The sequence below is a fragment of the Sebastes fasciatus genome, chromosome 21, assembly GCF_043250625.1.
Source record: "Sebastes fasciatus isolate fSebFas1 chromosome 21, fSebFas1.pri, whole genome shotgun sequence".
Taxonomy (NCBI): domain Eukaryota; kingdom Metazoa; phylum Chordata; class Actinopteri; order Perciformes; family Sebastidae; genus Sebastes; species Sebastes fasciatus.
Genome location: NC_133815.1, coordinates 23,649,949 through 23,674,625, shown reverse-complemented (window position 1 = coordinate 23,674,625; position 24,677 = coordinate 23,649,949). Strand labels below are relative to the sequence as shown.

The window sequence follows — 24,677 nt, the reverse complement described above, 5'->3', positions numbered from 1 at the left end:
CTGAGACTAAAGGGAGCTTGAAAAGGGTTTCCCCTCATGCCTGCTCTGAATTTTTAGTTCCCCCTCTGATGGTCAGAGCAGGTTGATACTGCTTGAGAGATAGAAAAAAAAGCTAAAGGATCTGTTCAATTAAATTGCTTAACCTCTGTTTGTTTTAGTTTTGTGCAGTCAAAGTGTTAAGTTCAGGTTTTGAAAGACAGCTGTCGAGTGATTCATGGGAATGCCAATAGCCTTTGTGATCCAAGTCTAATTGTTTTGATTGTGTGTTCCCCAAATCCAACTTGTCAAGGGCGTGTGCCTCTTGTAAGCTGGAAAAACACAAATCTGTGAATGGTTGAGTGTCTAAGTAGATTCCCATCAGTGCTCTTGAATGGAAATCAGCCTGCGTAATGCAATCTGTGTGTTTGCTTGCCGAAGTGGCGCTTTCAACTACATGCACGTTTGGGAACTTGATGGCAATTAGATGTGGTGTTTGGGAGCTCCAGAGATCATTTGGGCACAGCTGTCAGCAGGCTACTTGCATTACTGGCAAATTTGTGCCGCAGAATGGGAGAGGCTGCTTGTCTTGCTTTGAGCAGAGAGGACAGAGACAGCTACATTCACTGCAGACCGATCAAGTATACAGGGTCACCGTGTTTGACCTTGCTGAGCTCTTCACAAAAGGATTGAAAGTAGAGATTTACATGCATTACCTCACACTCTGTTCTGAATGAGTCAAAGAGTCAAAGCTGACCCTTTTGTGCCTGAACCAGACAGATGAATAATTAGTGTTTTTACCTGCCTCATTACCTAATATGGAAAACACCTTGAGCAAGGCAACTAACCCTGTAAGTGCTCCAGTGGAACCAAACCGCGGTGCAAAGATAAGACAGTGGTTGTATTGGGCTTAGTATTATGAGACCAGTGGTATACAGAAGTACAAGTCTGAGGACAATGAGCACAGCACAACCAATCCTATGACTTCCTCTACTCTTTAATTAGTAAAAACCAGGGCTGTCAAAGTTAACGTGATAATAATGCATTAACGCAAATTTGTTTTAATGCCACTCATTTTTTTTAACGCATTAACGCAATCGATCTTCAGGAGGTTGTACCAGGCTCAGTTTTGAAGCTAGAGTGAAGACCCTGACATCATATAAAACTAGAACCCTAATGAATCTACCAACCATGTCACACTAGCTCGTCGTGAAGGAGTCTAAATAACGCTTCAAACATGCGCTGAATGTTGGCGAGGAAAAACTGACATGGCCATTTTCAAAGGGGTCCCTTGACCTCTGACCTCAAGATATGTGAATGAAAATGGGTTCTATGGGTACCCACGAATCTCCCCTTTACAGACATGCCCACTTTATGATAACCACATGCAGTTTGGGGCAAGTCATAGTCAAGTCAACACTGACACACTTGCTTGAATAATAATTAATATATACATACATTTGCATAAAGCAAGCATACAGTATTTGCCCACTCCCATGTTGATAAGAGTATTAAATACTTGACAAATCTCCCTTTTAAGATACATTTTGAACAGATACAAAATATGTGACTAATTTGCGATTAATATATCAAAATAACTTGCATGTGTCTAAAGAAATTCCAAATGAAATGAGGTATTGAAACCTCACTCAAGAAAAAGAAACTTCTTTGCTGTACTTACTCCAGATCTACAGTGCCGTGCTGCACAAATCTTTACATGCATTCTCATGACATTACATCAGCCCTACAGCTGCAATGTGTAGACGAAGCCGCATACATTATTCCCTAGAAATATTACCGCCTTGCTTTACCAGGAAATTGTAATTCACTGGGTAAATTGATTAGCAGTGGAGTCCCTCTGCAGGGCAACACTGTACAACCTATTTTATTTTAATCTCACATTAAATCCTAATATTTTTGAACCAAGTGAGAACTTCAAGTGGCAGTAGGCAGTATATTTTTGGCAGCATTAGGCAAAAATTCCATAATAACCTTTCAGCATATTGTAATTCAAGTGTTCTGAGAGGTAACTAGACTTCCGCACCTCCTCATGGCTCTGTTTTCAGGCTTTAAAAAAGAGACTTTGACCAATCACAGGTCTTTTCATTGAGAGAGTGTTCCCATTGGGGGTGCTCCGGTCATGTGATCGGAACCTGTGGCCGTTAAGTCAATGAAAGTCAGCGTCGGGCTAGCGCTTGCTCGCTCTAAATAGACATGAACGAGCATCGCTCAAAACAGTGAGGCGACACACGTTAACTAAAACCACCATATCACTCTATATTTCACCTGCTTGGCAGTAATGTTAGCTGACCAGACGAAGGTCTCTTCATGAATCACTGCAGATCCTAGTGTTGGCTTTTCCTGCTTCAGCCTCCCGACCGCGGTCGGAGGGAGACACCGGCACCAGGTCGGAGACGATAACGTTTCTGTAACGTGTAAGAAGTTACAAACAGTCCCTTTAACGTAACATAATATTGATTCATATTTGATCAGCGCTGCCTAGTTTGACCGTTTGGTCGGAGTTCGCGAGTGATTGACAGCCGGCTGTCATAGACAGCAGATGGACAGCAGACCTCAGATCAGGTCTTACTGCTTGTTTTCCTCCGGTCTGTGAAATCTTGCAGATGCCGTTAGGAGCACCGTAGGACACCGGAGGACACAGAGGCACGTGATTTTTTTCAGGTTACCTGTTTCATGTACTACTGTCACGATATAGCGACCGCTTTATAAAAATATCCCTTTTTAATCATATTTGCTCCAATCTCGCCTACTTCAGCTTCAAAGAAACTGTAGATATAGTAACTGAACATGAATTTATTGGAATATTCTATCATTACACAGACAAAACTCAAATTTAGAAACGGCATAAAATTCCTACTATCAGAGTGCAGTTTTCATCTGTCTGATGTCTCTAATCCATACTGGCAACAATTTATTTATGTTAGTGTTTTGCTTAAAATTGCACACATTGACATATTTATACCAACATGTCCTTTGAATTCACATGTGAGCTTTCATGTGACTTTCCTGTGAGGGAATGTACAATCACATGATGCTCTCTCCTATAGAAAAAACTCTTTTAATCTGATATAGTGGGGGGACGTAGTGAGTGAGTGTTTGTGCAGATACTAGTGGAGTCAGTCAGGGCTAATTTAGACAGACAATTGAGGCATACAGCCATCCGATGGGACCACTAGAGTTGCTGGTGAGCAGGTGTGGAGGTAATTACCTGCTGCCGATTGGCTGTTGGAAGTTGACCTGGTCTACCAGCATGCCACAACGACATCTGACAAGCGGAGATAGCTTCAGTGTGATTATGATGCAGTGACTTTCTTTGTCACAAAACTGACTGAACTGAAAGGCTGATTTCAATCCTGCTAATCAATCCCAGTTTCAATCAAATACTAGTTCAGATTCTTGTCAAATTCAGAGCCCTTGGTAAGAGCCTATTCCAGCACATATTATGCGAATATTACCAATCTGTCAGCTACCCAAATATCTACAGTATGTGTGTGTGTGCAGTGCAACACTGATAAATCCATTGTGATTCTGGTATGTTTTTGCTTGTGTTTGTGTTGATTTATGCATGTGTGCTCATGCTTGTATGGGGGCATTTGCGCGCACGCATGTGTTGTGTGGAAATGTCAACACAGACAAGAGTATGACAGAGCTTGGCACAGATGGCCTTCCTGTCATCCTCGGCTCTCTCCACAGCTTGACACCGGATGAACCTCACAGAGAGGGAGGGAGAGCCAGTGGTTTGGATTAAACAAGGAGCTGTGAGAGGAGCACAGGGTGGCGGCAGGCTAATGCATCACAGCTGAACAGCTTTCATTGGCCCAGCAGCAAACACAGTTTTAACCTTTAGGGCCAAAACCACACTTTTAAGATTCAGAATAGCTACAGTGTTCGGATGCAAGGGAGTGAGAGCATACACAGTAAGATGTGTAGTGTGATTGGCTGTTGTGTACTAGCTGCTGGGTAGTGGCAATTTTTCCTGCTTCAATTCCTTTGCATTGCAATTTGCATTGAAATGGCCTACTTGCATGGAAACCCAGCTAAGTATGTACATTACCCTGGAGTATCATTGAACCCATACAGCATATGCGTGTTCATTTTGCTGCTTGCAGACACAGCGAGATCTGCAGACTTTTCTCCCAGGTGTACGTAACTGATGCAGATCCCTGCTAGTGGTGCATAGATCATGTTCTGCAGGGACAGATGGTTAATGGCAGGAGAAGAACTTGGGGAGGTCATATCGCTTTTTGAAACATTATATATAACAACGTTATATTGAAACTAGGGCTGTCAATCAATTAAAATATTAAACCACGATTCATTACTGCATTTAGAATAAAAAATATGCTCAAATCATAACATGGCAAACTGCAGCCCAACGGGCAACAACAGCTGTCAGTGTGCTGACTTGACGATGACTTTCCCCAAACTGCATGTGATTATCATAAAGTGGGCATGTCTGTAAAGGGGAGACTCGTGGGTACCCATAGAACCATTTTTTCACATATATCTTGAGGTCAGAGGTCAAGGAACAATGCCAGTTTTTCCCCGCCAAAACTTAGCGCAAGTTTGGAGCGTTATTCAGCCTCCTTCCCAACAGGCTAGTATGACATGGTCGATACCAATGGATTCCTTAGGTTTGCTAGTTTCATGCCAGTATCTTCACTCTAGCTTTGTGCCCTGAACCCGCCACAACCTAAAAATCGCAAGTTGCATTAATGCGTTAAAGAAATTAGTGGCATTAAAACAAATTTGCTTTACCGCGTTATTATCGTGTTAACTTTGACAGCCCTAATTGAAACATGCATCCTCTTTACCTTCACATTTCCTCTGACCCCAGAAAGGGAGCATTAATATATGCTAATAACCTCCAGGAAATTGTGTGAAGCAGCCATGTAAATGTGTAACATGCACATGTTATTTTAAGGACCAAAGTTAAATGAACGTCAGTGTTCTTTCCTGCTAATGATTATTGGAATGTTGTTGTCGCCCCTAATTGGCCATCTCTTTCCCATGTGTCATCACCCGTAGGACCCTGGTGCCTGACCCACCCACCCAGCTGCCCCTTTGTACCATAATTGCTGTCAGCCAGTGTGTATACTGATGGATGTCATGGCAGTGCTTCACCACAGTCACACCTCTTCTGCTGTGTTTGTGGGTTCATGGCTGTGAGAGTGGGCATGTTTATCAGGCTACAGGTGTCTGTTCATAAAGACACATTAAATGTTTTATAGTTGTGACATTCCTCAACATATTGGACAGCAAGGCTTGCTTGTTTTTTCTTCATCTCCCCACCCCTGGGTCATTTTCTTTACTGCCAGCTCTGTGTGCACACATTCCTTTTATGCTGCTTCACCAAATAGTTATTGTCAACACAGTCCCTGACCCCAGAGCAGTGCAGTGGAGCTCTTTCAGCTCTTCTTTGGCTTTTTCGATGGTCTGTGCAAAATATGAGAAAAGCAATGTACTGTATTTCCCTTCTGCAAACACCTTTCAGTTGTCTGGTTTGTCACTAGGGCTGCTCGATTATGGCAAAAATCATAATCACAATTATTTAACACAATTACACATTGACTTTGGAAACATTGTGCATTTAGAAAGAACATTTTGTACATTTCAAAGTTAAATGCATCAATCTGGTGCACTTCGAGAGCAAAATTAAGAGGCTTGATCTATGAAGAACTTAGTGCTCCAGTAAACAATGTAATCATAAAGACATTGGTTGTATTGATATTAATGGTGATGACATGGCAAAGAAGTCACACCCACAAAGCAGCCACTAGGGTTCGTGTTTCGAGACGGATTGTGTGGGTTGCTGAACTTGGCCACAGACTACGGTCAGTCCGCCCCGAATGACAGTCGTGCCGGGAGCAGGGGGCCTCGTCCCTCCCCGCAGGGAGAGAGGGCACAGCCCCGGGAAGCGGCGAGGTCTGGGCGTGGAGTGATGTAAAGCTCCGGGCCGGAGCCGCGCGGAGCACCACCACGGAGGAAATGTGCCCGGTGAGGACCAGCCAGTGCCGGGGAGCATCCGTCCCTAACCCACCGAGCTTGGCAGAAGCACACCGCTGCAAAGGAAAGGGGTGCGCTGGATTTATAACACAAGACAAAACGAGAGCATCACTGAAAAACGGAATGCGGCACAATAATCGTTTATCTCGAATATATCTTGTGTTCGTAATCGTTGGAAGAAAATCGTAATTGAAAATAAAATTTGATTAATCGCCCAGCTCTGTTTGTCACCATTGTCATTAACCCTCCATTGGAAAGGATGACTTCCTGTCTCTGCTAGTTGGACAAGTAGCCTAGCCTAGACAGTACAATAGCCTACTAGTACTACTACTAGCAGCAATTAGTCCAGTGTAGTGAACGAGCAGGTGGGAGAGGCAGACAGACAGAGAGAGAGAGCAAAAGAGAGGAAGAAGAAGACAGCGAACCCGGCTGTCTGTCTGTCTTTGCCTTTGATGGGCCTGCCTCTACCATCTGAATCGTTTCAAGCCGGCGTTGCCTAGTTACAGCGAGCAGAGGATGCAGGGATGGGAGGGGAGAGGGAGAGGGAGAGGTACGGTGGGTTTATGGCTCTCAGCAGGGTGCAGAGTAAATGAGTCCTCTCCCTGCCCATGGACTCTTCAACCCTGAACATCCTTCACTCGCTTCTATGTCTCACTCTTGCTCTCTCTCTTTCATTCTCACTCTCACTCTCTCTCTCTCTCTCTCTCTCTCTCTCTCTCTCTCTCGCACACGCACACACACACACACGCACACACACACACACACACACACACACACACACACACACACACACACACACACACACACACACGTAGTATCTTAATATCTGTCACAATATCTTCTAGGATGGTTAAATGACAAGCCGTCTTCACAGATATGAACCTGATGTTTCGATGGAACTATGGTTGGTAAATCTATATTTTATATGTGATATAACAATGTGGCAATTTTGCAACAATTACAGCTAGAGCTCCAACAATTAGTCAATTAATGGATTAGTAGATTGTCAGAACATTAAGTGGCAAATATTTAGATAATTGAATAATTGGTTGGGACTTGGTTTAGTCATTTTTTAAGCAAAAATGTTGAACATTTGCTGTGAATAGCTTCTCAAACATGAGGGCTTTTATTTGTCATATTGGACTGTTGGTCTGACAGAACAAGACATCTGAAGATGTCATTTTGGACTCTGGGAATTATACATTTTATAATCAGAAGATGAATCAATAATGAAAATAGTCTTTAGTTGTAGCCCTAATCCCAGCTCTCATCAGCTGACATACAACATTGAAAATAAATCAGATTTGATCAGAGCGACATGTGATTTGCACCTTCATGACTATGCATCTTGAAAAAAGTGAAAGTGGGGTAATGTTACTGCTCTGCACTTCACAGAAATGACTTGTTAATTAAACAGCGTTTCCACCACTGTGGTGTCTTTTCCCTCGGCAGTTCTGATGATGAAGTTTCTATCTGTGGCTCTCATTTCATTTGTCTCTTCTTCACCCGTTGTGCTCGTCTCTGCTCACGCTAACTCGGCCATTTCTTGTTCTGTATCCCAAACAAACTGTTGTTTCTGTTGAAGAAAACTAACAAGATTATTTTTCCTAGAAAACACCACACTCTGGATGTTCCGAACAGCGAATTTAAAGGCTTACACGACCTGAGCGTAGACTGACTCAATATAGATTCAGAGGAGAAAACAGCAGAATCAACATTAAAGTTGGGCAACTTTATCACTCACTGTCATCAAGGTTTATACATAGCCTCAACAAGCAGATGGAAGTATAATAGCTGATGTTGCAATGCCTTTACATTAAACTAGACTGGTAGACTTTAGTGCCTGGAAACCGGCCTCGCTAAATGAAATGTCGATAACAATATGTGAGTGAAGCTTCTCTCTCATTGCCTTCGCAACATCTCCATCTTTCTGTCCTTGCAGCATCACTCACTGCCGCCCAGGGATGCTAATTTTGGAAAAAAAATTGAACCGTTAACCGACAAGATTAGTGCCTGCATGCAGCGATGCGCCAGCTGCAGTGTTTGTCTGCTGAGTCCCCAGTTCATCGTCCGGGAGAGTTACTGTAGCAGCCACGGTGCTACGTGTAGTGACGCGGACATGCAGCCACTTTCCCAGTAACTCTTCACCGTACATTTAGTTTAGTTTAGCAGGTTGTCAGCTGTGTGTCTGCCCGGCATAACGATACTCTGTAACGATACTCTGTAACGATACTCTGTAACGATACTCTGTAACGATAGCGAGTGTCCGACAACCCGTGTGTGTTTGTGCTACATTAGAAGCTCTAGCTGTGGCTTCGTGCTCGCCATTGTCACACACATAAGGTCTGTTAGCGCGGCGTAACTTTAGCAAGTGTCCGACAGACACTCGTGTGTGTGTGTGTGTGTGTGTGTGTGTGTGTGTGTGTGTGTGTGTGAGTGTGAGTGTGGGGTTCTTGGTGGAGTTATAGCTGTGAACGTAGGCGTAGCAGTGTGTGTACAGTTTAATTGTCGAGGATACATGCTACAAGGCTACAACTCCTCAGCTCCGCTCCGCTCCGCTCAGACTCTCTTAAGGTGGACCAGCTTCTCCCCTTTAAGTGACACGCCGCTCCTCTTGAGTTTGGTCAGCTTTTTAATGAATTATTAATGGGTTTTTTAAACCGTTTAACCGATAGCGTTAATCGATTAAAGTTCTTAACATCGGTTAACGCTTAAACGGTTAATTATTAACATCCCTACTGCCGCCTCCTTTGTACCCTTGGTGCACTGACTCTCTAGCATGTAGGTTTCTACTGAAAACATATATTTTTTTTTTGCACTTTGTTGTATATGCTCTACATCATTTATGGTGCTTTTGTCTCTCTTTGGGAAAACTCTGTACTCCTCTTTTCTGTTTCATTTCAGCTTCACCTAATTACAGACATCCGTCAGGTGTAAAAGTAATTAACAGCAGTGCTGCTCCACATCCGACACATCAGTATACATAGGCAGGTACACTGCCAGGGAATATCGCTGTAACAAATAACCATGATGGATTGTAGGAATTTTTGGCTGGCTGGATGCTTTATTGTAGTCCTCAAAAGGTCATTCGTCATGTGAGTCCAGGATGTCTTCCCCTCTCAGAACAGGACATGGCTGTAGACAGACAGGAGGTGTGGTGTGTGTGTTTGCTATAGAACTTTGACCTTTGATGGACGTGTTTGTGTGCATGTATGTATGGAGCAGAGGGAGAGGGTATGGATGTCAGAAATGGTTACTTACTCTTACTTTTGTTTTTATATTAACTATAATATACGGATAAATAATAATTCTTCTTACTTTTCCGGTAGCATGGACATTTTTGTTTTTGGATGGATTGCCATGAAATGTCTGCTCACCAGTGATTTCCACTGCCTTTTGACTGCCTATTCTTCACATGATCAAAGAAAAGCGGAAACACGGTGAAATAAAAAGCCTTTCAGAATTTATTTTCCACCAAGCGTTTCACTCGAGTGGCACAGCAACACTTCCTACACTTGTTGACAGACCGCCGTGGCTTTGACTTACTATCGACTGCTGCTTGTAATCTCGTACACATATGCCTCATCTTAAGACATATTGAGGTGATGGAAACAAAATGTTACGACATCTATGTTGTACCAAGTGAATTGACTGAAACTGAGATGTTATGACAACGTTCTTTTGGTGTGATGCTCAAAATCAGAGGCTTGTGAGACCAATATAGGATTTTATCACGGATCACGATAAAAAAAAAACCACTCACAATAAGTTGATCGTGATGAATTTCCATTATTGGGTCAAAGCATATTTTGATGATTATTAGGATAATATCGTGAATCGCAATCTTATTTGCCAGGATAATCGTGACATTTTCATATCGTCCCATGCCTACTTATGAACACTTACATATGAAGCACACTTCTGTGATTGAGTCCGGCTGAACTCATCAGAAAGTGAATATGTTTTCTGTGTAGTTCAGGTGAAATTTCCCCAACTCATTCCCCTCCGTCCTCTCTTGTCCCTGTTGGCGTTTCTTTGATAAAAGCTCAGCTCTTTTCCTCTGATGAGTCCGCAACACTGCGCTGAGTTTGGCAGATGTTGTCGATCAATGATACGAGCTCAGGGGCGGTTTAAGCTGTTAGGAAGCGCTGTGATGCTGCTGCTACTGCTGCCGGGGGTTTGTTCCATTGTTATGTGTCTGTGTGTGGACAGTGAGCTAAAAGAAGGGTGAGTCATTAAGCATTAGTCTTTCATTCACTTGGTTTCCCATTCATTTGGTCTCTCTAGCAACCTTTAACCCTGCCTCTCTTTTGAATTTTAGATACTTAAATTTTGCCAATTGAGAGTCCAGAAATGAATCCAGCAAATTAAACGTGTGTCGCGAGGATTGAGGTGGTAGAAAAGGTAGTTTAATTGGTTTCCTCCTTACAGAAAAGATTTCCCTGACTGGAATGTGAGCAGATGGGGTATTAACGCTATTAAGGTGTTTCTCTACATATAAATCGTGTTGGTGCAGCTTTAACCCTGGCCTGCTCCTTCTTATCGCACACACTACTCAAATGAAAACACAGCGGCTGTGTCATTAATGCCATAACACAGATAACATACTTTCACAGAGGTGCAGGGAGTCCACACCTCCTCTGTGCTCTCTGCAAAGTGTTTTGTTATCCAAGGTGAGAGCCACTTATCTGTCGACATCTGCCCTCTGTCGCACATTCACAGCCTGTATACCTTATTCACTAACAATGCCCACTGAGCATGTTTAGTTAACCTCTGTGTCCTCTCTTTTTCATGTCTCACTTTGCTTCTTTCTCACATTACAAGACACACACTTTCACAGTAGTGTTATCAGGGCCAACTGCAGCAGTCATAAAGTTTGCGCTGTGATAAGTAGTAGATGAAAACTGTGGGATATGCTGCTCCAAACTGCACTCTAGAGGCCGTTTTATACCAGAAAGCAGAGGGATGAGATTCAAGGTGAGACGGGAGAAAGAGACAGAGAGAATGACACAGAAGTCAATGGAGCAAGAGCTTAAATTCCAACCATCCATCCATTTTCTGTGACCGCTTATCATATTCAGGGTCGCAGAGGGGCTGGAGACGATCCCAACTGACATTGGGGCGCAGGCGGGAAAGAGCTTAAATTTGAGAGAGTTAAATCTGTTCAACAATTGTTTTCTAGGGCGGTATATTGGCAAAAATCTGGTGATACGATACGTATCATGATACAGCGGTTACGATTCAATATATAACGATATATTGCGATACTGTAAGTAAGGCGATTGCAATTTTTTTTCTCATCAAATTTGAGTAAAACGGTCATAGTAAGACACACCAACATATGTAAAATCAGAGTGATTATGTGAAATGGCCACTATCGGGACTAACATCATTACACATGCATACAATTTGACTCATTGGATCCACACGAGTTTCAGCTTTACAGTGATATCCAATTTATGTAATTCCAAGACTGTTTAGGGACCCCAGTATGCAGAAATATTCAAATACACCATTTTAGAATAGGTGAAAATAACACATTTATACTGCATTTAAAAAAAATGGCAAGGTTTCTGCCCAAAATTGCATGGAATTAGCATAAAGGTGGCATTTCTGTAAAGAGGAGACTCGTGGGTACCCATAATGAGCCATTTTCATTCACATATCTTGAGGTCAGAGGTCAAGGGACTCCTTTGAAGATGGCCATGTCAGTTTTTGCTCGCCAAGATTTAACGTAACTTTGGAGCAACATTTAGCCTCCTTTGCGACATGCAAGTATAAGATAGTTTCTAGTTTAAAAACTGAGCCTGCTACAACCTCCGAAAGATCAAATAGCATCGGATTTTTAAGTGGTTAATTGAAAATCGATACAGTGTTTTGGAGAATCGATACAGTATCACAACACATGATATCACGATACTCACGTGTATCGATATTTTCTTACAACCCTATTATTTTCACAGTCAAACTTTAGAAGCAACATGTTGTTGTGTTTGAATCTACTTCAATATATCCTATTTTCTATGCTGCTTTTTGAAGGACAGCTTGACTTTGCCCCATTTACTTAACAAACATTCAGTAAGATACTGAACCCCAAGAAGGGTTGAGCCAAGTTAAGGTTTTTAAGATGCCAAATCATCACTCATCAGTAGTCGAACCAGACGGCATCATTTCAATCAGCAACAGAACAGTTTGAGTTGATGTTACAAAAATAGTATTGAGTGTCACACTAACTACAGCCGTGCAGCACGGTGTTCCTGTTAACACGTTTCCAAAACAGCAGCTACATCTTGTGCTCTTTTCTCAAACACTCCATTACAAGATGTGCTGTGTGCTTCTCTTATCTCAACCACGTGGGAGTATTGTTTGATAGCCTGCTGTTGACAGCCGGGCGGTGCCGTGCTGTGCCATCTGGATCCCCTCCGGCTGGCACCTCAGCAGAGCAGCGCAAAACCAGCAGAGGGCCTTCCTGTCTGGGCTGATGTTGCAACCCGAAGCTACCCTCATGGCAGGCTCCCGGAGCAGGCAGGCGGAGTGCCAATAGCTAACCACAATACAGATATGTTCCTGTTCATAGTGTAACTAACGGCAGTATGAGGGCATCAGTTTCCTCTCGTCCTGCAGGTGGTTGCTGCGGGTTGAGGAGCTTGTATCTTTTTCAAAATAAGGCACAGGTGGCAACTATGATCCACTGAACCTGGATTGTTTTTTGAATAAGAAGAAAATTCAAACATCCATTTACTGGTTTTATTCATATGCAATATGAAATGTAGTTGACAGTTGAGGTGACATCTGATCTTGACCAAAGTTGAGCAAAACATTTAAATCAATTTACATTTTTTTTATCTGAAATTTTCTTTTTAAAAGTGAATCAATTTTTTTTTATTAATTACAATCTTGTGCAGTAATCTGTGTAATACTGCCCTGAGAAGAATGTTACCTTTTTTTTTCATACGAATATTTAAAAAAAATCTTATTATTATTTTAAAAACGTTGCAAAATCAATCAACTTGTAAAATTCATAAAGATTCCCACCTTAATAAATGGGTATGGAAAATGAAGGTTCTCCTCTATGAGGAATGGGCAATATGGATAAAAGCCTCGTGCTACATGCCACTTTATGTATATTGATATATTGTGATGTAAATGTTTTGGTAAATTAACCAAGACACTGTTTATATATAAAATCACTAGACGGGAATGTCGTTTTTTTTTTGTTAATCCAGCAAATTACATACCCAACAAATTAAAGTACTTCATCACATTGATGCCGAAGTCATAGAAATATTATCCTGCTCATTGATTTGCAACAATGTCTAAAATAGCCTAATACGACCAGAGATATGGTCCACAAATCTAAATTTGTCTCATGGTATATATATCATCATACAGTATATCGCCCAACCTTACCCTCTATTTATTATTGTATGATTGTGCAGTCTTACATGACAAGACAATGGCCAGGTGATGGATCTCCTTTGCTTTGAATAGAACACTGGAATGGGGGGAAACACGCAGAAGTGCATTCATTTATCAGAGGAGAACTATGGGGAGAAGTGCTGCTTTAGTGTCCATCTTCTTTTGGCTTTGTCTTCCATCTTTCTTAAGGTGTGTTCATGTGTGTTTTCTGTAGGAGAATAAATAATGGAGCTTAAAACACATCAGGCCTAAATCCACACACTGACCTATTCCCTCCACTCTTTGTTCAGCCTACCTCCCTAACAATGTGTAACCGTCACCCCCTACTTCATTTCCTCTCTGCTTCCTGAAACGCAGGAAGTTGGGTGCTTTCGTCTACCCCCAGGTTGGAGAAAACTGGGGAGGGTGGAACCACACCAGAGGTCACTGACACCAGCCAGAGGGACACTCCCTGGGTCTGAGACCAGTCAGCTTCCTGTGTTAAAAATGACAGTGACATCACCAGAAAAAAAGCGTTACTTTCTAAATGATTCACGTGTCATTTTAAAGTAGAAACGTATTATCACACTAAACAAAATGACAGCTTTCGTGTACTCACTAACATTCGAGCGGCATCATTAATCCACCTTCAGTTCTCCTTCAGCGCTCTTTGCTTCTTCCCACACACCCATCTTTTATTCAGCACCGTGTGTCACTTCCTCCTACATCATGGCTGTGTGTGTGTTTTAGTGTCCTTTGAGGCTCTTCAAGTGGCCCTCAAACACAAAAAGGCAGTAGTTCAAAAGAGTTTGGACACAATAGCAGTGGCTCGCATGTGTAACCTGCAGGGTACTGACTGAGAGAGGCTGTGTGATCTGAGGTATGCTCTGTAGTCATCATTACATAGTGTGTTTTAATGGTGGATCTAAAGTAAAGTTTTACATCAACCATGCTCATTTCCACAAGGTTTTGTTGCAAACTGACCTTCTCTTCTTCACTTCTTCTCCTTCTCCCAAATGTCTCCTCAACTTTGCTCTCCTCTCTCTCAATTTCCTATTTTCCTTTTTCATATCCATCTCGACTATTCCCCTCCCATCTATATTTTCTTTCATTTGCTCTCTTTTCTCTTTGCGTCTTCTCTCTCCCTGTCAATCATGTTTCACATATGTCACTCTCACCACTTTATGTTCAGCTCTCTTGTCTTTTCTGCCAAAATGAAAAATTAATGAATAAATAAATAAATGACTCAATAAATAAATATGTCATTAAATGTAGCAACAATAATATTAAAAATAAATGTAGCCATTAACTAATTGATAAAATATGACGTAAATTGATGTTTCTGCTTCTTTATTTATCTATCTTTGTATTCATTTCCTTATTTATTTACTCTTCTGTTAATGCAAAATAAATAAATAAATACAAATGAATAATACAAATAAATACATAAATAAATAAAAGGGGAAATTAAACAGAAGAGTAAATAAATAAGGGAATTAATACAAATGTAAATAAACAAAGAAGCAAATTAAAACAGAAATATAAATTTGTGTCACATTTTATCAATTCATTAATGCTTACATTTGTTTTTAATTTTGTTTTTGTTTCATTTGATGAAATATTTATTTATTTATCAAGTCATTTATTTATTATTCTTTTTTAAATTTTGGTTCCGTCCTCCATACTTTTTGCCCTTTTGTCTCTTATTATCAGCTTGTCACTGTTCTTCTATACCTGTTCCTGTTTCTTGGCATCTGTTTCTTTTTCTCTCTACTAGTCTTTGTGGGTGTTGGTTCCTTCTGACCCCTTCCTGTTTCACTGACATCATCCAAGAAACCAGGAAGCTGCTGATGGGGTCACCACCTCACACTGTTTTTATGTGTGTAAAGTTTTAGTTTAGTTTTCTTGCCTCTGTTGAGTTTTTAAGAGTTAGTAATACAGTTGTAGTTAATAATTAAACTATACGGGAATATGATAATGATCTTAACCAAATGTCAACAAATGTTTGAGCTTAGGTTGTTCAGGATATTAAATCCCTTCACCGGGCCACCATAAAATTCAAGCAGCGGTAGGGATAAACTACCAATCTGCTGTTCAAACAACAGTGGTTCTCTGTTTCACTAGTAGCCACAGCTATGAACTCAAGGGCTGCAGGCTTAGAACACAGTGCAACACTTCTTTGTACATTTTTTGTTTATACTTTAAGAATAAAAACTCATGTTTTGGCCTGTGGGATTTAATGGGGGCAAGGAACTAGGACACTAAATTGATGCTGATATATTCAGTGGTTTTACATAGCAGTCATCCACCAGGCAACAGTGGCTGTAGCTTCTGATTTGGCACACACATGTCTAACAGCAAAAAGATAAAAGATATATTTTTTGGCTTTATGGACCGGGGATGGGCATTTTTCACTATTTTCTGACATTTTATAGGCTAAACAATTAATCAACTAATCAAAAAAAAATAACCAATGGAATTAATTAATAATGAAAATAACAAATTTGTGCAGAGCTAAAACAGACTTTTACTTTGACTTTGTTAAACACCACTCAGCCAGAGGCTGAGTCACGCTGCCATCAGAGGTTTAACTCGGGACAATTAAAAGTGAATATAAAAAAAAATGACATTTCATGAAGTAAACCAGAATGAAATAGATAAGGTAATGGGGATGATTAGTCACCCAGGTATCTAACATCTGAACAATCTGATAAAAATAATGGAAAGCTTTTACAGGACTTGAAAATCATGAATTATTCTATGGTGTTTAGTCACTTTTAATCTGATCTGTTCAAAATGTACCTTAAAGGATAATTTGTCAAGTATTTAATACTCTTATCAACATGGGAGTGGGCAAATATGCTTGCATTATGCAAATGTATGTATATATTTATTATTGGAATATCAATTAACAACACAAAACAATGACACATATTGTCCAGAAACCCTCACAGGTACTGCATTCAGCATAAAACATATGCTCAAATCATAACATGCCCAACAGGCAACAACAGCTGTCAGTGTGTCAGTGTGCTGACTTGACTATGATTTGCCCCAAACTGCATGTGATTATCATAAAGTGGGCATGTCTGTAAAGGGGAGACTCGTGGGTACCCATAGAACCCATTTACATTCCCATATCTTGAGGTCAGAGGTCAAGGGACCCCTTTGAAAATGGCCATGCCAGATTTTGCTAGCCAAAATTTTGCATATGTTTGGAGCGTTATTTAGCGTCTTTCCCGACAAGCTGACATAGTTGGTACCAATTCCTTAGGTTTTGTAGTTTCATACGATACCAGTGTCTTTACTCTAGCGTTAAGACTGAGCCCGCTACAACCTAGTTGCGTTAATGTGTTAAAGAAATGAATGGAGTTAAAACAAATTTGCCTCAACGTGTTATTAGTGCATTAACTTTGACAGCCCTACTTATTTATTACATCTCCATAATAAAGGAAGTTGTGTCTTCAATTTATAATTTGTGTTTAAATTAGTATCAAATGCAAGCTAATACAGAACTTCAGTCTTAAATGTGGTTGTAAAGGTCCTATTTTACGTACACATTTTCATGTTTAACTCTGTTATTTGCATATTAGTCTTCTATTCATTTGTACTTGCTGTCATATGTGTGAAAAACCTTGCAGACACCTTGTGACATAGATCACCTAGTGGCATATAGTTGTACCTGCAGCAGTCAGTGTCTGACTCAGAGGATAGATGTTGTACAAACCTGCTGTCAGAGTTCAACAGCTCATCGAATGCTGAAAGATCTCTTTCTTGTGATTTATTGCGGCTTCTATTGCCAGCTACTGTCTAATTTGGTGGTTGATTCTAGGTGGTTTGTGTGTACAGATGATGATCTAAAACAAATCTATACCTTTTTGGTGTGTTTGCTTAGCACATCGATTTACAAACCGTCGTTTACACAGCCGACAGATTGTTTTTCCATTCGGTTCAGTCCATTGCAGGAGAGGTGGTTAACCCCTAAAGCCAAACCCACACATTTAACCTCAGAATGAAAGGTTTCACTCCACACTATGTTTGAGTTATTCTGGTAAAACGATCATAGCCTTGCCTGCTATTCCTAACATACTGATGATTACTTTATATTCTGTTGAATATCATTTTGTCAAAAGAAAATGTACAGTATGCAGACTCAAAGGGAAGTTGCTTTTTTTACCGGATGTGTATCTTAGTTGTTGGAAGTTTTTCAAATGGTACACAAATCCGTATGGAATTAAACTCTTTACATTAAATGCTGCCTGTAAGACTAATGTTTTGTTTCCTCATTGTTTTCCAGATCTGCCCATGGAGTACAATCCATCAGATCATCCCCGGGCCAGCACCATCTTCCTCAGCAAGTCCCAGACTGACGGTGAGCATTGTGAGCATCTCGCTTTTCTCCCAAACCTACTTTTGAAACTTTGACAGTAAAGTAGCGCTGAAAAACCGTGTAAGGATTGTTGGTGAGTGCGTAGAAAACTTGCAAGGTGTCTGCAAGAGCCATGTTAAATATGTCTGGACCCGCATAGATGAAGGTGACGGAGTGTGAGGCAAGGTGAAGTTGTGTTATACACTATTGGGATGGCTTTTCTTACGCTGCGAGTATTACTGCGAGTGTGTACTAAGCACTGACGTAATGGGTAATTATTTCTAGTAGTGTCATCCACAGCTGTTTGGAAAGAGTTTCTGATGGCTTTTTTAGCCTAAATGTGCATTATCAGTGGTTATAAGCCTCATAGATGTGGGTCAGTAGGGCCCTGCTACACCAGCTAGTATGTTTTGTCATCTATACACATGGTCGATCACTGAAAGAAGGTATAAAAGAAGACGACAGTGACCTAGCGACCGTAGTAATTATGATGGAAGCAGTGGCGGAAGTGAGGCGTTGTAGTATACAGAATATGAAACTCCATATGGGGTGGAGTTAGGGGGCAATGGATGGTACACAGAACACAGTACCTTCACCCAGGTGACCGGGCTTTGCATCCCATGTGAAACCAACAAGATGTAGTTGTCTTTGTGGTCATAAGTTTTACTTTCTTTTTTGAAACATAGTTATTTTAAGCCAAAACACAATGTTTTTCCCTAAACTTAAAGGTGCAGTGTGTAGGATTTGGCGGCATCTAGCTGTGAGGTTGCAGATTGCAATCAACTGACACTTCTCCTGTGTGCCAAGCATGTACGAGTACTACGGTGGCCGACATGAAACCGCAAATGACCCTATCTAGAGCTTGCGTTTGGTTTGTCCGTTCTGGGCTACTGTAGAAACAGAGTGGCCAGCTCCGTGAAGAGGACCCGCTCCCTATGTATATATAAACGGCTCATTCTAAGGTAACAATAACACAATGATTCTCATTTTCAGGTGATTATACACTAAAGAAAACATACTTATTAATATTATATTCCATTTATGCCAATAGATCCCCCTAAATGCTACACACTGTTCCTTTAACTAAGTGGTTTTATTGCCTAAACCTAAACAAGTTGTTTTGTTTGTGTTCAAAACATAATGTTTCATGCAGTTTTACAACGTGTTGGAACGTGTTTGTTTTAAGTTTCACTTTCAGTTTTACAACGTAGTAGGCATAGCAGGCCCCTACTGACCCACATCTATGATGGTTATAGTGAGCAAAAACACACTTTTAATGGCCTGATAACAGTCAAATCGGGTGACTATATGCATTCCGTCTGAAGACTGTAGTTTGAAGAATTTGTCGTGCAAAATAAGTAAGCACATCATACACCCCTGTACACAATTCCACACAGCTTTCAAGTGTAAGTCATGAAACCTACAGTAATGTAAACATCTCTAGAATGCATTAGACACTCACATTTCAGGTAGTCTCATCACAGATCTCTAGTGTGTTTTTTTATTACGTTTTCTCACCACTTTACATCGCCTCACCTCCCCCTACTCCCTCAGGGCCTCATTCATGTTGACTGTAGGTTTTTATCAATCGACATTGATCCTCAAAAAAAACCCTGTTGAGAGAGGCAGCCTGCAAAAAATAGTATCTTTAAGTTTCAAACGATGGCATGTGCCGCCCCCTTTGTGGGAATGCAAGCTGTTTGATTGATATAGGGATTTCAGATGGGGAGCTATGTAAAAGTCCAGTTGATCAACATCCTTTTATCCACCATAGAAGCTCCAGGCAGGCTCCTGTGGAAATGTTACAGCAGCTGCCTTTGCGTCAGATTATTTGAGGCACACTGGGGTGTTTTGATCGTCTCTTATCAAGCAGTGAGACTGATCCGGTAGCCGTCTGGACCCTTCACAGTGACACTAATGCATTTTAATCAACTGAAATGTGATGAAGTTGGTTTCTGGGATTCAGTTTAGCCACAGTCTTTTTGACTTTGATGATAAGAGGCTTGATATTGTTCCATTTGCTGGTTCATCTGAAGGGTTTGTAGCCTGAAGGCTGATATATTGATCTGATCTTTTATTAGCCTTTTTTATCAAGCTCTTGTGTGAATGTCTGCTGGCCTGTTTTCTCAACATATTGCACACAAATAAATACCAATACAGGACACACAGAGAACAACTTGGGCTTTGTGTTTTTTCAGTTGCTGTGCCCAACAAGAGAGGTAAGCATGTATATGTGTCTGGTCTCTGTGGACGGGTAGCAGCACTATGCTTACTGTGTGTTTCTGCGCTGGACTTTTCATGTGGTCTCAAGCTTTATTGTATTCTTGTACTTGATCCGTATCGTTCTTTGTTAGCGGGTGACGTGCCTTCACTGCTGAGCTGCTGATATCATTCTATATATATATGTGTGTGTGTGTTTGTGCCCATGTGCATGTCGGTCTATAAGGATGCAGACTGAGCTGCAAAAAAAAATTGTTTTTATTACTGAAATGACACATATCAACCGTTTATTTTCCACACCAGCGGCAGCGCTTATGAAATCTTTTCAACAGAGGAGGTGTGAATGTAACAAATGTTAAGATTCAACACTACTGTTCAGAAGAATATTAAATGTGTCAGTGTTGATTTGTAGAAAAAAATTGTGATTTTTCTTCCTTATTATTTCAGAAATCAATTCAGAAATCACCGCCGTCAGGGTTTTTTTTTTTTCACTGATTATGACGTAAGAAGAGCCTGCTGCTTTTTGCTAGAAAGCAGAGCATACAGTCACGACTGCCCCTAGGGAAAGAAAAAAACATGTGCATTAGAGTGTGTGTGCGTGTGCGTGCATGTGCGTGTGTGTCGGAGAGGTGAGAGACAGACAGGGCGGCAGGGTGAGAGACGCCAGACAGCTCACTACGTCACTTGATGTGTGATGCTGCGCTCTGCATCTGCTCCAGTTTGCTTTGCCGGCGATCTTTTTTCCCCCTCGTGTGCTCTCCTACATCAGAGTGAACACACACACACACACACACACACATACAGACACACACGGATGCACAAACAGACACAACCGCATTACACACAGCCGTGTGTGTGTGTGTGTGTGTGTGTGTGTGTGTGTGTGTGTGTGTGTGTGTGTGTGTGTGTGTGTGTGTGTGTGTGTGTGTGTGTGTGTGTGTGTGTGTGTGTGTGTGTGTGTGTGTGTGTGTGTGTGTGTGTGTGTGTTACGCCATGCACTCATGAAGTGAGCTCTATAAAACTAACAACTCACCTCGGCCATTAAGCAGAATTAGCATTTGTATGAACAGAAAGAAAGCTCAAATGACAAATCTCCTCTTGAATGAAACATGCGTCATTTAATTTGGACTCATGTGGGCCAAAATGATGAATGGATTAGATAATTAGCTCACACTCATTCCCCCACATTAAAACACAATTTCTAATGTAGCGGGAGAGAAAAGCCATTTTTACAGGCTTTGAAATGTTCTTTTTTCATATTAAAAATGCTTTTTGCTAAAACTGCCATGTGTTGTTTAATGCAGTGTAGAATAATTAGAGAAAAAACGTATAAACCCTGGATAAATGCTGCTCCCTGTCTGTGAGGGTAGTGTACTGCACTCCTACTGAGCTTGACCGCTGACACCTGTTCTCTCATCTTCCTTTGCAGTTCGAGAAAAACGAAAGAGCCTTTACATCAACCATGTAAGTACGCTAAAGGACATTGTGTGTGATACGTTAAAGAGGACAGTAGTGTTTGGGATGCACCGATACAGATACTGGATCGGATTATCAGGCCAATACTGACTCAGATTGCTGGATTGGATTTCGGTGACAATGGGGGCCGATCTATTAAATTACATTTTTATGTTTGTATACTATACACATTATATACTGGAATTTTATTTCCTGTTTACATTTTGACCAGTTGCTGCATTAAAAAGGTTTACATTTGAATTGTAATTCCTGTTAATTTTGAAGATGTTTGACTAGAGCTGTAACGATTAATCGATTGATCCATTAGTTGTCACCTATTCAATTAAACACCTATTATTTTGATGATTAGTTTGAGTAATTGTTTAAGAAAAAAAAGTCAAATCCTGATTCCAGCTTCTTAAATCTGAATATTTTTGGGTTTCTTTACTCCTCTATTACAGTAAACTGAATATATTTGAGTTGTGGACAAAAAAAAGGCATTTCAGGACATCATCTTGAGCTTTGGGAAACACTGATCGACATTTTTCACCATTTTCTGACATTTTATAGACCAAACAACTAATCAATTAATCGAGAAAATAACTGTCAAATTAATCGAAAATGAAAATAATTGTTAGTTGCAACCCTACTTAAGAGCATGAAGTGGATTTTATCATTCAACTGTCATTTAGTTATTTGGTAGTTTGATACAATTGTGAATATTATAATGGTGCAAATGGTGATTGTATTGTGTTGTATCTTTTTTGCAAGTTCACACACATTTCGGAGAACAAGGTAAAGTCCTCAAAATGACCCTCAAAATACTCCAACCCCTTTATCATTGTCTTCTTATAGTCATAGTCATGTGTGCAGAAGATGTAGTTAAATGTCATTATTTAGATGTAGCAACAATTTCATCCCGTTATGATGTAGATCATCTTTGTCCATCACTCCTTCAGCCGCAAGAGCAGCAATTGGTAGAATATGTTATTTTTACAGATGAATCAGTGAAGTTTTTATCTTGAAAAGAATAAACATTCTTTTGATTGTGAGCAAATAAAAAAAGGAATAACCCGATTGACATGATAAAGCTCTGGTTTATGTGCCAGGAGAAAATGAGCCAGTTAAAAGAAAAGTCATCACAAGGGATGTCACGAGAACTGATACTTTGGTACCAAGTTGATGCCAAAATTCTGAAAACGTGACGGTACTCAGTTTTCTACAGTACCGCAGGTACCATAAGTACCATCAAGGCTTGAGATTAACATCGTCCCATCGTCCTGGGCACAATAGAAAATCTGTTTGTGATGCAGTAAACTCTAAAAAACTATTGACGTATCCTGGGGATGCATCCTATTTTTTCCCCGATAATGCTACATTGTGAACAACAAATCCATGTTGAAATCGGCAGGATGAGAGCTAGTTAACGTTAGCTGTTAGCTCCATGCAGGACTGTGCTGCTTACCAGCTGCTAACAGCTAACATTAACTAGCTCTCGTCCTGCTGATGTCGACACAGCAGGTGCCATCGAATTGGAATCGTGGAATTTCACTGGTATTAGTATCGACTACTAAATTTCTGGTATCGTGACATCCCTATTCATTACTAAATGGAAGTTTGGAGCTGAAGTTGCACTCCACCATACAGTCAATGCCATACCCGCATGCAACCATGTCAGAAGTTGACAGAGGACAGATAGATTTAGTTTGTGGGCTTGCAGGTGCCCCACTTTCCATGGCTGTTAGCAGGCCTCTTGGCTGGTCAGAGTATGACTGAAATAGAGATTGACGTGCATGTGTCTCTGTCTGTCTGTCTGCCTGTCTGCCTGTCTGTATGTATGTGTGTGTGTGTGTGAACTCCAGCATCATCAAGGCCCGGTGAGACGGAAGTACAGCTCATGTTCCACCATATTCCTCGATGACAGCACCGTCAGTCAGCCCAACCTCAAATACACCATCAAATGGTAACTACATAACTGTTTATGAACTCTTAATGTAATGTTCAATCTCCGCAATGAGGAGAAATGTTTTGGATTCATTGTTTGAAATTAATTGTCATGTGTTTTTTTTTTCTCTTAACAGCGTAGCCCTCGCAATATACTACCACATAAAGAACAGGTATGATAAGGGCTTTCATTCATTTATGAGTTCTTGCATTCGTTTCTCTCCGTCTGTTGTCCATTTCACAATCCTGCCTCAAATATCAGCATCAGGCGTTAGCAGACACAGATAAAACTTGTCATCACAGACTGTATATAAGATGTGGACGTGAAGAAGACTTGAAACTAGCGATTGAGACCATAAACTCATGTTTACAATGTTTACTGAGGTAATAAATCAAGTGAGAAGTAGGCTCATTTTCTCATAGACTTCTATACAAAAGGACTTATTTTTGCGACCAGAGGCCCTGCTGGCCATTAGAAAGATTTTAAAGCACTTCTCATTGCTTCACTCAGAACTGGAGGTTGCCCACTGCTTGGCAGAAAAAAATGCCCCCTAAAGCCTATATTGAAATGTCAAACTCTTTAGGTATTGTGACATTCTGTCCGATGGCTTCCTCCACATGAAGCCTGACAAACTGGGCATCCTTCTGCAATAAAATGTGGTCTCGTAGAAGGGTTTAGAGACGTCCTTTTCTTTGTCTCTATTCTCAGTAACTGGTAGGAATCCCATGTAGTGCAGTTGCTTGAGGTGCAGATAAATGCCCATAAATGGCTTATTGAACAGGCAACCTGACATCCCAGAGGATGAAGTCATCATGTTTTAAATTAAATGAGTCTCATGCCATCTGTTTTACATTTCTATCATACCCTGATGTCCCTCCTACCTGTTTGTCATTCCAGGGATGTCGACGGAAGAATGTTGATAGACATTTTCGATGAGAAACTGCACCCGCTCACGGTAAGGCCGTATCTGTAGATACGTTTCCATTATGTGAGCGCTGTAGAGCTGTCAGGGCTCATCAGCGAGACAAACCACACAAGCTGATGAACAGCAAATACCCACATTGATCAAATCTGTAATCTCGGGGACCATCTGGATCATTCAAATGTATTTTCAGTTCCTTTTTTTTTACAGTTCTTTTCACAATTAACACTTGAAATGAAGGCACTTGCAAATGACAATGTAGTACAAAATGTAAACCTTTCTTTGGTGTTTCATTATGACCTCTTTTAATTAAAATGCCATTGAACTTTTTATTTTTTTTATTTTAACACTGATGGCGAGGATGA

General features: G+C 40.8%; 1 protein-coding gene across 12 annotated transcripts in view; it reads left to right on the top strand.

Moving 5' to 3' along the window:
• Positions 1 to 24,677, top strand: part of ccny (cyclin Y) — a 49,855-nt gene that overhangs the window by 10,278 nt on the left and 14,900 nt on the right. For 2 of the 12 annotated variants that reach the window (XM_074621257.1, XM_074621262.1), the window contains exons 2-7: positions 17,699 to 17,773; positions 21,420 to 21,454; positions 22,217 to 22,240; positions 23,308 to 23,408; positions 23,527 to 23,562; positions 24,288 to 24,345. In XM_074621257.1, the coding sequence (XP_074477358.1) occupies positions 17,699 to 17,773; positions 21,420 to 21,454; positions 22,217 to 22,240; positions 23,308 to 23,408; positions 23,527 to 23,562; positions 24,288 to 24,345 (329 nt within the window). Of the gene's footprint in view, positions 1 to 15,154; positions 15,281 to 17,698; positions 17,783 to 19,968; positions 19,990 to 21,419; positions 21,455 to 22,216; positions 22,241 to 23,307; positions 23,409 to 23,526; positions 23,563 to 24,287; positions 24,346 to 24,677 lie in introns of those variants that run through there. The other 10 variants (XM_074621260.1, XM_074621264.1, XM_074621261.1 and 7 more) reach the window with 9 other exon arrangements.